Raw genomic sequence first — 17433 nt, forward strand, 5'->3', positions numbered from 1 at the left:
AAGTAATTCAGTGGCATCGGCGGATTAGTTCTCCCTCTAACATCGACCGTCAAATTTTCCTCTTAAATTCGACACCTACCTGTTATGTCGAAATTTTTGAAAAGAATCGACACTTGTGTATCGAATTAAAAATCGACATTTGTGAGCGGCGATGGAGGACGTTTTTTCGACGGCAATAGAGGACATCTTAGACGGCGGCGATGGAGGACTTATTTTCCGGCGGCGAGGCAAGTTTTGTCGGTGTGTGGGCGAGTTCTCGGCGGCAGGCAAGATCCCGGTGAGGCTTTGAAGCTTGAAGTCAATCTCGAATGTGTCGTCTGATTGTGGTCTTGCGTGAGAGGAATTGGATTTTATTTATATATTTATAACCTCTCATTAAATAAAATACTTACAATTACCCCCTAAGGATAATTTCGTGTACAAGGGCAAAATTGCTATTATCGGAGGAATATTCGGGAGAATAAAAAAGATTCTATCGAGTTTAACACCGTTAGAGCGATTTATAAGATGTCTGCATACCTCAGGGGGCTTTTCGTAATTACGAGAACGTGGGGGGATTTTCGTTATTCAGACTTACCTCAGGGGGGTTTTGGTAATTTGCCCATATATAAATGCACCATCCGCGATGAGGGACTAAGACTCAATCTTCTTGGATTAATGTATCAAACTGCACATGGAAAATGTCAATCGAGTAAACATATTACATAATTGACCTTGGGAGAGAGAGAAAGAGAGATAAGCATACGCTGGATGTTAGATATTTTTTAAAAGGATAAATTCCACTTTCCCCCCTTTACTATGGCTCGATATCACTTTGCCCCCTTCTACTCTCAATTACATTGATTTGACCCCCTGTACTTGAAAAGTTGTCTCAATGTAGCCCTTGCCGTTAGTCTTTAGACATTTGACTTTAACACCGTTTGATCTAAGTCTGAAAATTACAAAAAACCTTACCTCCCAGTTTAAATAATAATTTTTTTTTTTAAATTTAATTTTTTTTTTTTAAGTAAAAATAAATTGTGGTTGCCGTCGTGGACTATACTTTCCGTCAATTTATTCGTCAGTTAAGTAATGACGGGCACACGCTTGATTCCGTTAGTACTAACTATAAATTAACAGAAAAGACTAAAAGTGTTGAATTTTTGAAATATGATGGATCAAACGTGTAATCAATGCAAAGTTAAGAAATGAAATTGTATTTTTCCCAATATAAGAATGAAGCACTTGCTGAACCAATTAATCTTTATCATTGTCCGAAACATAATGCTTAACTTGCAGTGAGGCAAATGATTTCATCAACAGCTTAATCATCTCGAGAACTGGTCTGTATGCATGTATATAATTAACCGCGCATTCAAGAAATGGACTTTGACTAAATCTCCTTGGATAGCAACAGTATATAATAAAGAAAATAATACATTATTACAACCTGTACGTACTTAACACAAATTAGTTAATGGCCAACTTGGATTAATTAATAAAAAAATAATTCATATGGTTGACTTTTTTGCACATCGTATCCAGAGCAATAACTTCACAATCAAATGCCTATGAAGAAGACTTGTTTTGTTCCAGACTGAAAATTTTGTGTGTGTGTGTGTGTGTGAGAGAGAGAGAGAGAGAGAGAGAGAGAGAGAGAGAGAGAGAGAGAGAGAGAGCATTGAAAGAGATGGCTTATGGTGCTGGTGGTTGTCTGGAGCTGACAATTGAGCGGCTTTTGAAATCATCTTATATTTCGATTGTTCAAAATTCATCTCCACAAATCATCAAACTTTTGTACAAGGAGATTCTTTCCTTAAAAGAAGCTCTCAGAGAATTCAATAAAAAGAGGAGCACCATCAACATGAAGATGGTGAAAAGTTTGGAGGCGGAAATGGTAGAGGCAATATACAAATTCGAAGATGTAATCGACCCTCATCTCTCAAATCAGTTCCATTCACAATCTGAAGAAGAAGAAGAGACGACCGATCATCCTCCATCAATGGTATTCTCAATAGATGTGCAGGAAATAAAGCAAGATGTCGATTCCTTTATCGAAACAATGAACAAGATGAAGAGGGCCTACATCCATGAGTTATGCAACCCTTCGCCAGAAGAAGAAGAAGATGGTGTTGTCCCGTCAAGAATCGATTTTGGTGTAAATGAGTCTAACATGGTTGGTTTATCTGATCTATTTATGACAATCAAAGATCGGCTTGATTCCGAGCAATCGGAACAAATGATTGCTTCCCTTGTTGGGATGGCAGGCATTGGTAAGACTACTCTTGCCAAGAAACTTTTTCAAGATCCATTCATTGTGAGTTGTTATAGGAGGCTCGTGTTCGTGACCATAGGCCCTAAATATCGACTAGCGGATATCTTGGTGGATATTCTAACACAAGTGAATCCCCACATTGATAAAATAATGCTTATGAAAGGAGAAAAAGGATTAGCTGGATTGAAAGGGATGGTTCGCGAAAGTTTAAAGCATTTGAGATTCTTGATCGTGTTGGATGATGTATGGGAAATGGACCTCTGTTCTGTGTTGTTGGAGTTATTTCCAGACGACAAATATAGAAGTCGAGTGTTGGTCACAACTAGGATGCAAGAAGTAGCTCATTGTGCTAAGCCTTTGAATATTTTCAATATATTCTTCCTTGATAAGAAAGAAAGTTGGGATCTTCTTCGTGAGAAGGTGTTTGGTGAAGAAGAACCGTGCTCTTATGGACTTGAGAAAGCTGGGAAGAAGATTGCCGAGAATTGTGAAGGTCTTCCTCTTACAATCATCACGGTTGCCAATATCCTGTCAAAAGTTGACAAGACAATAGAGTACTGGAACGAGGTAGCGGATGATAAACGAAATTCAGTATACAAGGATGCATATGAACAAATGTCAAAGGTACTATATCCAAGCTATGACTACTTAGATCAACATTTAAAAGCATGTTTTCTCTACATTGGAGCTTTCCCACAAAATTATTTGCTAGACCTGCTCCAACTAACCAACTTGTGGAGTGCTGAAGGATTTTTTAACTCAGAATCAATGCATTACTCGGAGCCGACCATGAATTATACATATGATAGCTATGAATATTTGTATGACTTTCGTGCCAAAAATGTTATCATGTACCACAATGAAACACCTGGTTTGCACCTTCATTCGTCCTTTTGGTACTTGTGTAACAAAGAAGCTGCTAGGACCAAGTTGTTCTATGCCTTAAATTGCCATGGCGATACTCTACCGGAAGAAGGTATAGAAAGCCAGCGGCGATTGTGCATCCGTAATAATGTTCTACTTGCCATCAAAGATGTGCACAACTCAATTGCATCTGATTCAAAGGTACGATCTCTCCTTTGTACCGGTTATTTGCATAAATATCCAGTACCGCTGTTTTTGGAACATTTGAGGTTGCTGAGGGTATTGGAAGCTCGTTCTATTAGATTCTATGAGTTCCCGATGGAAGTATTGAAACTAGTTCAATTAAGATACCTCGCCCTCCTTTATGATGGAAACCTCCCTTCTTCCATTTCCAAACTCTGGAACCTTCAATACTTGAATGTTGTTCGACATCTAAGGATAGTAAAATCTGTTGGGAATCTATAGTATCTGCCTATTGAGATATGGAATATGAATGAATTGAAGTATCTTTACACCGGCGGAAGAGACCTACCATATCCTTGTTGTGAAGGATCTCTCCTACCAAACCTCTTAAACCTAATTGGTGTCGGTCCTCAAAGTTGTGCCAAATATGTGCTCGAAAAAGTCCCTAATTTGAAGGCGTTATCGATTGATATCGAGCTGGCTCCTGATGCTACAGAGCCCTTGACATGCTTTGATCACGTTTCCCATCTCCATCAACTACAAGAACTAAGATGTTACATTATAAATCCTACATTGAAGACAGAGGTTGTTACGCCACTTGTTCCTCTTTCAGACTTCCCATCAAGTCTTACATGGTTAACTTTGAGCGGCTTAGGTTATCCGTGGGAAGAAATGAGAAAGATTTCTTCATTGCCAAATCTTAAACATCTCTTTCTGGAATGCTATGCCTTTCGAGGCCCAAAATGGGAGGTTCGTGACAACGAATTCCAAAGTCTTTCACATCTTGATATTGAAGACACAGATCTGGAGCAATGGACATTTCAAAATTATCATTGCCTCCCTGTGATTGCGACCCTTCGCATCGCACATTGCTACAAGTTAAAAGAGATCCCTCTCACATTTGGTAAATCTCTTCTACTCATTGAAGTAGTCGAATGCAACCCTATGGCTGTGAAATGTGCAATCAAGTTAAAAGAGGAGTGGGACGACAAATATGCTGGTCGTGAACGTTTGTTAGAACTTTATGTTCGTTCTTCACTGTAACAATGGGAACACCAAGCCGTGAGTGACTCTACCATATCATTGATTCTTCAAAAGGTTAGTCGTTAAATTTTTATATCTATCGAAAATACTAATATTTTAGTCAATCCCCATTCAGGTAAAAGGAATTAAAAAACCTTAAATTTTTTAGCATTAAATTTGAATTAATATATATATTTTTAAATTATAATTTCATCATACAGTGAATATTACCAAAGATATACTCAGTATATATGCATACATTCTCCTACAAAACAATAGAAATAGACAATATAGATATATGGTTGATAACACATATAATAGGATCATATAAGTTGCGTTTGGATGAAACAGTTTGAATTTGCTACAACAGAGATAGATTTTATTATAGAGTAAATTACGAAAACTCCCTGAACTTAGGCTAAATAACGAAAAAAACCCACCTATTCGTAATTACCAAAAACCCCTGAGGTTTGTTTCCGTCTTACACCAACCCTTTACAGTGTGAGTTTTCACGTATTTTTTTTTAATTCCAAGAAATAGACTTTACACAATTGCACATATTTTCTTTTATTTCTCACCTATTTAATAAAAGGTATAATAGATTGTACAAATTTTCTGTTAAAAAACTCGGTTAACAGTTAATCAGAGGGGGATTTCGGTTATTACGGATAGGTGGTGGTGTTTTTCGTTATTTAGCCTAAGTTCAGGGAGGTTTTCGTAATTTACGCTTTATTATATTACAAATTAATTTATTTGATTACTGATCAATGAATTTGCTATTATGGATTAAAAAAAAAAATTAACATCCGAAATCATTGAACATTCTCCTTTATTACAGGTGTATCGTCTCGAGAGCCGTAGGCTGATTGATCACGAGAGAAATTACATCGACATTGTTTGCATCAAGAAATCGGAGGAACGTACTTTCAGTTTTGAGACGGACAAATCAAAGCGTGTTTGAATATTTTGTTAATGTTATTTGGTGTGTTTAATTTTTCTTGATTGATTTTTTATTACATCCTCATCAGTTATATATTGTGAGGTTAAAATTAAGACTATTGCGCAATTAAGAAAGTGCACGTGTGTCGCACATATTGTCGAATTTACAAATTTTACTCGTCTCTGCCAAAAAAGGTAAATCAAAGATAACTACATACATACGATAACCGAAGTATAAGGAACATATATGCTAGTTAGTCATATTTTCCTATCGGAAAAAAGCCGTGTTTAGTCTCTTGATTTCATATTTCAAAGAACTTAAAAAAAGCCCTCTGTTTCATTACTTGAAGTTAGGTGTAAAATACTCCCCTTTGACAGTTTTCGCGGAGCAAAATCTCACCTTAGAAAACACATAGCAAATGAAAAGAAAATCGAGGAATGTTATAAGCATATGCAGCCTCGAAACACAATATCAAACATCAAATAAAACGAGAAATGGAGGGTTGCGTATTTATGAAATTCCTCTTAAAATTCTACATTTACATGGATGGGGGTATCTTTTCTCTGTCATGTGCGGTGCACATGCTGTTTTCCGTCCATACTAACTGGACAAACGGACGGAGGGACAAAAACAACATAAAAGTGGCATGTTTAGGGACGTAAATTGTAACTTCATCTAACATCTTATTTAGGGATGAAAATCGAATAAGTGGTATAGTATAGAAATTGCTAGTTTTTATTTAATATACATGGTTTAACGAAATGGAAAAAAATACCAATTTAAAATTTATTCTTTAAAATATTTAACTAATGAATGTTCATAAAAAAACCCTATCTACTTCCTTTTGTCTCTCTTCACATAAATCTGAATAACTAGTATTAAAATTCGTAATGATAAGTTTTTCTCTTTTTGGCGGAATAATTTTTTTTTAATAAATTAATTATTTTAATTTTAAAACCCAACAATAAATTACCCATAAGAAAATATTTTGAGTGTTGTATTGGAGAAGATTTGCAGTAGAAAATCTCAATCTTGCCAAATCGAATAGAGAAAATTTTAAGATTCACAACATTTGGTACTTGACACCTAAAATTTTTAGAGTTTTTCTTGAGTTAAGCATTGGAGATAATGGTGTAATAGTAAAGAATAATAATACAATGAGCTAATTGCATAAAACCGCTTGTGTAATCTCGAATGGCGGAAAAAGTTGACTTAAATGAAATTACAAAATTACCCTAAATAAAATTTTAAACAAAATAAAAATACCCAACCCAAAAATAAAAAAAATGAGAAAATATATAAAAAAAAGTATGAAAAGAAAAAAAAATAATAAAAAAATCAAATTACTGCACAATTGCCCTTCTCCGTCAAACAACCCCACCCCCAACACAACTACTCTCCATGAAAGCTCTCTAATGGTGCATCAACCGTTGCACACATTCGGGAGCCATCGTCTACCTGCAATTGCAAACGTCTGGATCCTGACGTCGTGAGGGAGGTACGGTGGTTATGATGGCGGCGGCTGTGGTGGAGGTGGTTTTGGAGTCGACCTCACTCATGTACGAATCAAGGTTCACATAATTTAGAATCGAGTTTTGGGAGGGAAGCTGCCAACCCTCGAACCCCAGAACGAATTGGAGCCGGTTTAGATCTATTTTGTGCTGCCGACTTCCAAGCGACGCCGTTTCGGAGTTCGAGTGCTGGTTGGAGGTGAGGCCGACGATGCCGTTTCGGGGTAGAAATCGAGATTGATGTTTTCTGATGACAAAGACGTCGGAGATGGTGTGAAGCTGGTTGAGTGAACTCTTTTGTTTATTTTGGAGAAGATGGCTTTTTTTTGAAAAGGTTAAGGATTGAATTGAATTTTTTTGAATATAGAATTTTGGGGTGAATCTCTAATTTTTGAAATTTATAATTAGTAGGGCATTTTGGTCCTTTCGGGTTTAAAATACACCCACTGTCGCACAATCCGCATGTGGAGCACGTGATAAGCTGGCAGGACCCTTGTTGCCTTTGACTAATTTTCATACGGGGCTATTGCTAATTCTTTTAACATGATGATTTTTTTAGCAATTTTAAATTATACAGGGGTGGTTTTTGCAAAAAAAACCATAATAGAATACAACCTGTTCATTAGAAAAGTTAATAAATGGCCGACATGGATTACTAAATAATGGGGTAATAGCATATAGGCCCATGACTTAATTAAAAGAGGGACATCCAACTTTTTTGTCTTTCAAATAAATCCAACCCATTCAAACTTATTTGCAAATAAGGAAAATCCTTTTATATATACCAAAATTACCCCCAATTCATTGAAACCCAATTTAACTCCAATTTCATGATTTACACCCCAATTTAGCCCAATTTCATCAATTAACCAATTTTAACCCTAATTTCAATTTTGACCCCAATTTTGACCCGCCACCACCGGAGACCGCCGGTCGCCGCCGTTGACCGCCGGTCTCCGGCGTTGACTTTTTTTTTTTTTTTTTTACTTTATTTTTTCCTGAAATTTTTTTCCGACCGGTCAACTGCCGTTGATCGCCGGGTCTCCGGCGTTGACTTTTTTTTTTTTTTTTTTTTATAATTTTGTTTTTCCTTAAAAAAAATATTTTAATTAATATTACTGTCTTGGCTGCTAAATTACTGTCTCCGGCAGTTATTTAACTGTCGGAGACAGTAATTTAACTGTTAATTGACTCTTTTTTTTTTTTTTTTTTTTTTTCTTCAAAAATATTTTAATTAATATTACTGTATTCGTTGCTAAATTACTGTCTCCAACAGTTATTTAACTGTCGGAGACAGTAATTTAACTGTTAATTGACTTTTTTATTCTTAAAAAAAATATTTTTAATTAATATTACTGTATTCGTTGCTAAATTACTGTCTCCGGCAGTTATTTAACTATCGGAGACAGTAATTTAACTGTTAATTGACTTTTTTTTTTTTTTCCTTAAAAAAAATTATGTTAATTAATATTACTGCCTTGGATGTTAAATTACTGTCTCCAACAGTAATTTAACTGTCCTAGACAATAATATTAATAATATTACTGTTCGGAAAAATAATATTCATAATATTACTGTCCCAAACAGTAATATTACTGTCTGAGACAGTAATTTAGTAGCCAAGACAGTAATATTAATTAAAATATTTTTTTTCTAAGAAAAACAATTCAAAAAATAAAAAAAAAAAAAAATTCAACGCCGGAGACCGGCGGTCAACGGTGGTTGACCGGCCGGAAAAAAATTTCAGGAAAAAAAAAAGTAAAAAAAAAAAAAAAAAAAAAAAGTCAACGCCGGAAATGGGCCGGAATCTTGCCGGAAAAAAAATATTTCAGAAAAAATATTATTTACTGAAAAAAAAAAAGTTTTGGGGGTTAATGTGATATATTTGTTTAAATTCGGGGTCAATGTGTAATATTAAGGAAGTTAGAGTATAATGGGTGGGAATTGATAAGAATTATATTATTGAGGGTATTTTAGACTAAAGACATGGGGATGGGCTTAATTGAGAGACTGTTTTTTTTGTGGACCAAAATGCGTTTAAGTCCCATGTGATGGGCCTTTTTGCCATTTGCCCATAAATAAATATTCCTTTGCACATGCTTCCAGAGCAATAACTTCAACAAACAATGCCTATGAAGAAATTTATTCAAAAAAAAAAAAAAAACATAATAGAATACAACCTGTTCATTAGAAAAGTTAATTAATGAAAAGAAAACACATAGCAAATGAAAAGAAAATACTCCCCTTTGACAGTTTTCGCGGAGCAAAATCTCACCTTAGAAAACACATAGCAAATGAAAAGAAAATCGAGGATTGTTATAAGCATATGCAGCCTCGAAACACAATATCAAACATCAAATAAAACGAGAAATGGAGGGTTGCGTATTTATGAAATTCCTCTTAAAATTCTACATTTACATGGATGGGGGTATCTTTTCTCTGTCATGTGCGGTGCACATGCTGTTTTCCGTCAAACAACCCCACCCCCAACACAACTACTCTCCATGAAAGCTCTCTAATGGTGCATCAACCGTTGCACACATTCGGGAGCCGTCGTCTACCTGCAATTGCAAACGTCTGGATCTTGACGTCGTGAGGGAGGTGCGGTGGTTATGATGGCGGCGGCTGTGGTGGAGGTGGTTTTGGAGTCGATTTAGATCTATTTTGTGCTGCCGACTTCCAAGCGACGCCGTTTCGGAGTTCGAGTGCTGGTTGGAGGTGAGGCCGACGATGCCGTTTCGGGGTAGAAATCGAGATTGTTGTTTTCTGATGACGAAGACGTCGGAGATGGTGTGAAGCTGGTTGAGTGAACATTTTTGTTTATTTTGGAGAAGATGGCTTTTTTGAAAAGGTCAAGGATTGAATTGAATTTTTTTTTAATATAGAATTTTGGGGTGAATCTGTAATTTTTGAAATTTATAATTAGTAGGGCATTTTGGTCCTTTCGGGTTTAAAATACACCCAGTCGCACAATCCGCATGTGGAGCACACGATAAGCTGGCAGGGCCCTTGTTGCCTTTGACTAATTTTCATACGGCGCTATTGCTAATTCTTTTAACATGAGGATTTTTTTAGCAATTTGAAATTATACAGGGGTGGTTTTTGCAAAAAAAAAAACATAATAGAATACAACCTGTTCATTAGAAAAGTTAATTAATGGGCGACATGGATTAATAAATAAATATTCCTTTGCACATGCTTCCAGAGCAATAACTTCAACAAACAATGCCTATGAAGAAATTTATTCAAAAAAAATCAGATGCTGACAGTGATTTGTCAAACAGAGAGAGAGAGAGTTGAAAGATGGCTTATGGTGCTGTTTCTTCTCTTGAGCTGACAATTGGCCGCCTTTTAAATTCATCACATATTCCGAATTCCGATTGTTCAAAATTCATCCCCACAAATCCTAAAACATATGTATGAGAATATTCTTTCCTTAAAAGAAGATCTGGGAGAATTCGACAAATGGAGGAGCACCATTAACATGAAGATGGTAAAAATTTTGGAGGAGGAAATGATAGATGCAGTATACAGATTTGAAGATGTAAAGAATCTCATGTCTTAAATCAGTTCCACTCAACACAATCCGAAGAAGCTGGGAGTAATCATCCACCATTAACGGTATACTCAATAGATGTGGATGAAATAAAGCAAGATGTCGATTCCTTTATCGAAACGGTGAACATTATGAAGATGGCCTACATTCATGAGTTACGCAACCCTTCTCCCGAAGAAGATGATGATTTTGTCTCGACAATAACTGATTTTGGTGGAAATGAGTCTAACATGGTTGGATTGTCCGATCTATTTATGAGATTCAGAGATTGGCTTATTTCCCCACACTCTGAATTGATAGTTATGTCGCTCGATGGGATGGCTGGCATTGGTAAGACTACTATTGCCAAGAAACTATTTCAAGATCCGTTCATTGTGAGTCATTATAGCAGGCTTGTGTTCATGACAATAGGCCCTAAATATCGATTAGCGGACATCTTGGTGGATATTCTCACACAATTGAATAATGCTGACATTGATGAAATAATATGGCTTACGAAAGGAGAAGAATTATTACATGAGCTGAAATGGAAGGTGTGCGAAAGTTTAAGTGAATTGAGATACTTGATCGTGTTGGATGATGTATGGTACACGGATCTCTATTATGAGTTCGCCAACGTATTTCCAGACGACAAAAATGGAAGTGTAGCATTACTGACAACTAGGCTAACAGAAGTAAGTAAATGTGTCCACCCTTTGAATTCTCCCAGACTACCCTTCCTTGATAAGAAAGAAAGTTGGGAACTTCTTCGTCACAAGGTGTTTGATGAAATGCCTTGCCCTCGTGAACTCGAGAAATCTGGAAAGAAGATTGCGGAGAATTGTGAAGGTCTTCCACTTACAATAGTTACAGTTGCCAACATCCTTTCCAAAACTGACAAGACTTCGGTGTACTGGAACCAGGTAGCTAATGATAAACAAAATTCGGTTTACAAGGATGCATATGATCAAATGTCCAATGTACTATATCCAAGTTATGACTATTTACCTCAACATTTGAAAGCATGCTTTCTCTACTTAGGAGCTTTCCCACAAGATTATACGGTGTGGAGGCGCCAACTGATCGACTTGTGGAGTGCTGAAGGATTTCTTAACCGAAAATCAACCATGGCTTCAACTGATTATACGTTTGCTTATGTAGGAGCGCTTCTTTCAAATAATGTTATCATCTACAATGAAGAAAAGTTTATATATCACCTTCATTCATCATTTTGGTACTTGTGTAACAAAGAAGCTGCCAAGAATAAGTTTTTCTATGCATTCAATTGTCTTGCCGATGCTCTACCAAAAGAAGGTATAAACTACCAGCTGCGCCGATTGTGCATCCGAAATAATGTTCTACTTGCCATTGAAGATGCGCACGATTCAATTGCATCTGCTTCAACGGTACGCTCTCTCCTATGTACCGGTCCATATCATCAATATCCTGTACCATTTTGTTTGGAACAATTAAGGTTGCTCAGGGTATTGGAAGCTCTTTCTATTAAATCCTATGAGTTCCCAATGGAAGTGTTGAAACTATTGCAGCTAAGATACCTCGCCCTCACTTACGATGGAAACCTCCCTACTTTCATTTCCAAACTATTCAACCTTCAGTACTTGATTGTTCATCATCAGTACCGGATCGTAAAATCTGTTGGGAATCCATATTATCTGCCTATTGAGATATGGAATATGAAAGAATTGAAGTCTCTCGAGATCCGGGGAAGAGACCTACCACATCCTTGTGAAGGATCCCTCCTATCAAACCTCACAACTCTAACTGGTGTCGGTCCTCAAAGTTGTACCAAAGATGTGCTTGAAAAAATCCCTAATCTGAAGGAGTTAACAATCCAAATCGAACTAGTTCCGGTTGCTTCTAAGCCCTTCAGTTGCTTTGATCACATTTACAATCTGCATCAACTACAAGAATTAGAATGTGAAATTACAAATCCTATTTTCAAGACTGAGGTTGTCACCCGATTTGGTCCTCTTTCAGACTTCCCATCAAGTCTTACAAAGTTATATTTGAGCGGCTTAGGATATCCGTGGGAAGAAATGAGAAAGATTTCTTCATTGCCAAATCTTACAGACCTGGTATTGCAATGCTATGCCTTTCGAGGCCCGAAGTGGGAGGTTCATAACCACGAATTCCAAAAGCTTTCACATTTTCAAATTGAAGACACCGATCTGGTGCACTGGAAGTTTGTGACAACAAATTTCTGCTTCCCTGCTATTAAGGTTCTTGGCATCGAACATTGCTACAAGTTAAAAGAGATCTCTCTCACATTCGGTACATCTCTTGAAAATATTTATTTAGTTGACTGCAACCCTATGGTTGTGAATCGGGCAAACAGTTTAAAAGAGGAGTGGGACGACAAATATGGCGGTCATGGACGTCGATTATATGTTATTGTTCGTTCTTCACTGTACTGATGGGAATACCAGAATATTGATTCTTGAAAAGGTTAGTCATTCAATTTTTATTTCTATCTGAGGATGAATTTGTATCAAAAGGGTTGGAATTTGAGGTCTAACAGGCCGATAAGTTCGATTATTTTTTTTTTTAATATTTTTTATTACCAAAGATCTACTCAATTGTATGTATATGTATACATTCTCTTACAAAATAACTATAAATAGACAATACACATATATGGTTGATAACACGTGCATTGGGATAATGTAAGTTGCGTTTGGATGAAACTGTTGGAATAACAAAACAAGTGCATGTGTGTTGCAGGTATTATGTTAATACGAAGCTTGGATACTGAGTTACGGTTAGATGGTGAAAGATTTGGTTTTGAGTTCTCTTGTTTCGTATGTTGTTCAAGTAATTCTCATCTTCAACTTCCGTGTGCAATACTCGACTCAACTTCCTTGTCGTCTTGTCTTGTTTGATGTTCATCCTAATATTTTAGTTAACAGACAGGTTTTTTAGTTAGTCGATTGAGTTATTTGCTTAGTCGACTAATGTTTTTTAGTTAGTTGCTAATTATTTAATTTAGCAGAATGCAACAGTAAGTTATATTTTCATCGGAAAAAAAAAAGGCGCAAGTCCCGACAATTTTGAGCAGTAAATCCTTCCCGACGAAGACTAATGGTAGGTGATCATGTGTTGAGTTTCATTACCTGAAGTTAGGTGGAACAGTTTCTGCTGTAAAATTCTCCTATTTGACAATCTCCGCAGGACGAAATCTCACCTTACAAAACACATTGCAAATTAAAAAGTATGTAACGAAAAAGAAAATCGAAAAAGCATATGTAGTCTCAAGCTATGTAGAAGTTAAATATAATCGAACAAATTGAGTTAATGTACTGCCAACGACAGTACAATTACATAAATATACTGTCAACAACAGTACAATTACGTTAATGTACTGTCAGTGACACTATAATTACTGTTAACGACAGTACAATTATGGTCAACGTTTAGTGGCGGATTAAAGAAAAACGAGAATAAAAATTTTAGGAAAAGAAATCACTTAAAAAAGTCAACGTCGGAAACCGACGGCGGAAAAAACAGACAAAAAAAATTGAAAAAGTCAATGTCGGAGACCGGCGGTCAGCGTCGGAAACCGGTGCGGAAAAAAACATACCAGGAAAAAAAAATCCAAAAAAATCAACGCCGGAAACCGGAGGCAAAAAAATATTTTTAGAAAAAAAGTAAATTAAAAAAAAAATCAAAATTGAATTTTTGTCATATAAATTAAATTTTCCTTTATTTATAATATATGTTAAAAGGATGAACTTATTGACAAAAGAGATATAATCATATAATCCTTGAACATAAAATAATGAAAATAGATTTTTTTTTTTTTAGTAAAAAATAATGAAAATAGTTGGTCAGAGTCAGACGCTTATACACAAAAACCCTATTAAGAAAATAAATAAATATGCCCGAGTTTTAGAAAAAAAGTGTACTTAATGGACTAAAATACTTTTTTTAGTTATTTTTCTCTAATAATTCTCTCCATTAATTAGGTGAAAGTGGAATAAAACCTTTTGGTAGACTAACTTAAAAGATTATTAAAAAAAGAAAAAAAAAGAAAAAGAAAAAGAAAAAGAAAAAGGCTACCAATAATAAAAAGCCGGCTTCTCGTTTCCGTACCCATTAAATATAATTTCATAAACAAATGCCTATGAACAAGAATTTTTCCAGCCTTTCCAGTGAATGAAATTTTTGTGTGTGTGAGAGAGAGAGAATGGCTTATGCTGCTGTGGCTTCTTTTGAGAAGACGATTGAGCGGCTTTTAAGTTCTTCATGTATTTCACTTGTTCAAAATTCATCCCCACAAATCGTCAAACTTCTGTACATGGAGATACGTTCCTTACGAGAAGCTTTGGGCGAATTCAATACAAGAAAGAGCACCATTAACATGAAGAAGGTGAAAAGTTTGGAGGCGGAAATAATAGATGCGGTATACCAAATTGAAGACGTAATCGACCCCCATCTCTCGAATCAGTTCCATTCACAATCCGAAGAAGATGGGAGTGATCATCCTCCATTAATGGTATTCTCAGTAGATGTGCAGGAAATAAAGCAAGATGTCGATTCCTTCATCGAAACGGTGAACATTATGAAGAGGGCCTACATTCATGAGTTACACAATCCCTCACCTGAAGAAGAAGAAGATGATGATTGTTTGATCTCGTCTAGAAATGAGTCTTATAACATGGTTGGGTTATCTCATCTATTTATGGCAATCAAAGATCATTTGGTAGAAAATTCGTCAAAATCGGAACATACGATTGTCTCCCTCATCGGGTTGGCTGGCATCGGTAAGACTACTCTAGCCAAGAAACTCTTTCAAGATCCATTCATTGTGAGTCGTTATAGCACACGTGTGTTTGTGACCATAGGCCCAAAATATCGACTAGCGGACATCTTGGTGGATATCCTCACACAATTGAATGCTCCTGAAATTGATGAAATAACAATGCTTATGAAAGGAGAAGAATTATTAGATAAGCTGAAAGAGATGGTGTACGAAAGTTTAATGTATTTGAGATACTTGATTGTGCTGGATGATGTATGGTACATAGAGACTTGGAGTAGCTTGATAAGCTTATTTCCGTACAACAACAATGGAAGTCAAGTGTTACAGACAACCAGGCTACACGAAGTAGGTGAGTGTGCTATGAGTACTTTTATAATACCCTTCCTAGATGAGAAAGAAAGTTGGGATCTTCTTCGTGAGAAGGTGTTTGGTGAACAAGAGTCGTTCTCTTACAAACTTGAGAAAGCTGGAAAGGAGATTGCAGAGAATTGTGAAGGTCTTCCACTTACGATCGTCATCGTTGCAAATATCCTGTCGAAAGCAGACAAGACAATAGAGTACTGGAACGAGGTAGCTGCTGACAAACAACATTCGGTATACAAGGATGCATATGATCAAATGTCAAAGGTACTATATCCAAGCTACGACTACTTAGATCAACATTTAATATCATGCTTTCTCTACTTGGGACCTTTCCCACAAAATTATCTGATGCGCTGGGGTCATCTGGTCAACTTGTGGAGTGCTGAAGGATTTCCTCACTCATAACCAAATCTCTACTCAGACCAGGCCATATTTGCCTTTAATGGTGCATATTATTATTTGATTGAGCTTTGTTCCAAAAATGTTATGATGAACGAAACGGAAACAAGAAGTTAACACATTCATTCATCATTTTGGTACTTGTCCAATAAAGAAGCTGCCAAGACCAAGTTTTTCTATGCTTTAAATTGTCGTGACGATGTAGGAGAAAGAATAACATACGAGCACCGATTGTGCATCCGCAATAATGTTCTACTTGCCATCAAAGATGTGTATGACTCGATAGCATCCACTTCAAGGGTACGTTCTCTCCTTTGTACAGGTTACTTCCATGAATATCCAGTACCGTTGTGTTTGGAACATTTAAGGTTGCTCAGGGTATTGGATGTTCTTAATATCAGATTGTATGAGTTCCCAATGGAAGTAGTGAAACTAGTTCAACTAAGATATCTCGCCCTCACTTATAATGGAAACCTCCCTACCTCCCTTTCCAAACTCTTGAACCTCCAGTACTTGATTGTTAATAGAAGCATCATAAAAAATGATTGGTGTATGCTGCCTATTGAGATATGGAATATGAAAGAATTGAAGTCTCTTCAAGCCATGGGAAGAGACTTATCACATCCTCCTTGCGAAGGCTCTCTCTTACCAAACCTATTAGAACTTAATGGTGTGAGTCCTCGAAGTTGTACCAAAGATGTTCTTGAAAAAATCCCGAATCTAGAGATTTTAGTGATCACCATTATTTTGGCTCCTGGTGCTTATGAACCATTGAGCTGCTTTGATCACATTTCCCGTCTCCATAAACTAAAAGTACTACAATGTTACATTACAAATCCTACATTGAAGACATAGGCTGTTAGCCCACTTGCTCCTCTTTCAGACTTGCGATCAAGTCTTACATCGTTAAATTTGAGCGGCTTAGGATATCCGTGGGAAGAAATGAGAAAAATTTCTTCATTGCCACTAATTCCAGCAAGAATAACAGATTAATTACCTGCGTCGGTTAGCTGAATGTCGTTCAATGCTTTCGTCCCGCGTTCTCCTGTTCACAAAAACAAAATGTAAAACAAACACATTTGTAGAATGTGTTTGTTTGGTATAATCGAAAAGTGGATGTTAATGAACAAGACTATTTCAATTGGGATACTTACTGCTCGCAGACGTCGCTTTATTTTTAGATTGCGGTGCGTTTGTGTCCATTGCTTCAAGAATTTCACTTATTTTGTAGATTCGTCGCCTGTTTTTCTTACCCAGGGAACGATACAATATAGTCGTTTCGCAGATTTTTGTGCGGGAGTTTAGGAATTTGGCAGCAATTCGAATTTTTGAGCCATAGGTTATGTCGCCGGCGTAGTCGTTTAGCAGATTTAGGTTTTGCAGTGGGAGTTATAGAAAGATTTGGGAGAGCGAGATTTTGGGGATAAAATCTCACACGATTTCAGCGGTTTATTTTCCTGATTTCGTGTGATTTTTTGTTTAGAAATAACGTGGCTCCAAAAAGGCTATTTTCGGGATTAATTAAACTAGTGGGTTTCCTACCAATATTAAAAATATGGCTAGATCCCCCATTATTAAAAA

The 17433-nt window shown here is 36.4% G+C and overlaps 3 protein-coding genes across 3 annotated transcripts; all 3 read left to right on the forward strand.

Moving 5' to 3' along the window:
- Window positions 1-1494: 1494 nt before the first annotated feature.
- LOC148771305 (putative late blight resistance protein homolog R1A-10) lies at window positions 1495-5426 on the forward strand. Its single transcript, XM_088817076.1, has 2 exons — window positions 1495-4399; window positions 5163-5426. The coding sequence occupies exon 1, from the start codon at window positions 1670-1672 to the stop codon at window positions 3581-3583; it is 1914 nt and encodes a 637-aa protein (XP_088673202.1). The 5' UTR covers window positions 1495-1669; the 3' UTR covers window positions 3584-4399; window positions 5163-5426.
- A 4652-nt stretch (window positions 5427-10078) lies between these two features.
- On the forward strand, window positions 10079-12745 carry LOC148771306 (putative late blight resistance protein homolog R1A-10). The gene is made up of 2 exons (XM_088817586.1): window positions 10079-10192; window positions 10346-12745. The coding sequence occupies exons 1-2, from the start codon at window positions 10079-10081 to the stop codon at window positions 12743-12745; spliced, it is 2514 nt and encodes an 837-aa protein (XP_088673712.1).
- A 1769-nt stretch (window positions 12746-14514) lies between these two features.
- On the forward strand, window positions 14515-15858 carry LOC148771307 (putative disease resistance RPP13-like protein 3). Its single transcript, XM_088817587.1, has one exon. It carries the CDS (start codon window positions 14515-14517, stop codon window positions 15856-15858), a length of 1344 nt encoding a protein of 447 aa, XP_088673713.1.
- Window positions 15859-17433: the final 1575 nt, after the last annotated feature.

Source organism: Erythranthe guttata, chromosome 4 (genome assembly GCF_056151865.1).
Source record: "Erythranthe guttata isolate IM_541 chromosome 4, IM_541, whole genome shotgun sequence".
Lineage (NCBI taxonomy): Eukaryota > Viridiplantae > Streptophyta > Magnoliopsida > Lamiales > Phrymaceae > Erythranthe > Erythranthe guttata.

Coding starts and splice junctions, on each gene's coding strand:
- LOC148771305 (XM_088817076.1), top strand. CDS start 1,670: ATGGCTTATGGTGCTGGTGGTTGTCTGGAGCTGACAATTGAGCGGCTT.
- LOC148771306 (XM_088817586.1), top strand. CDS start 10,079: ATGGCTTATGGTGCTGTTTCTTCTCTTGAGCTGACAATTGGCCGCCTT. Junction 10,193..10,345: donor CCACAAATCCTAAAACATAT/GTATGAGAATAT, acceptor GTCTTAAATCAG/TTCCACTCAACACAATCCGA.
- LOC148771307 (XM_088817587.1), top strand. CDS start 14,515: ATGGCTTATGCTGCTGTGGCTTCTTTTGAGAAGACGATTGAGCGGCTT.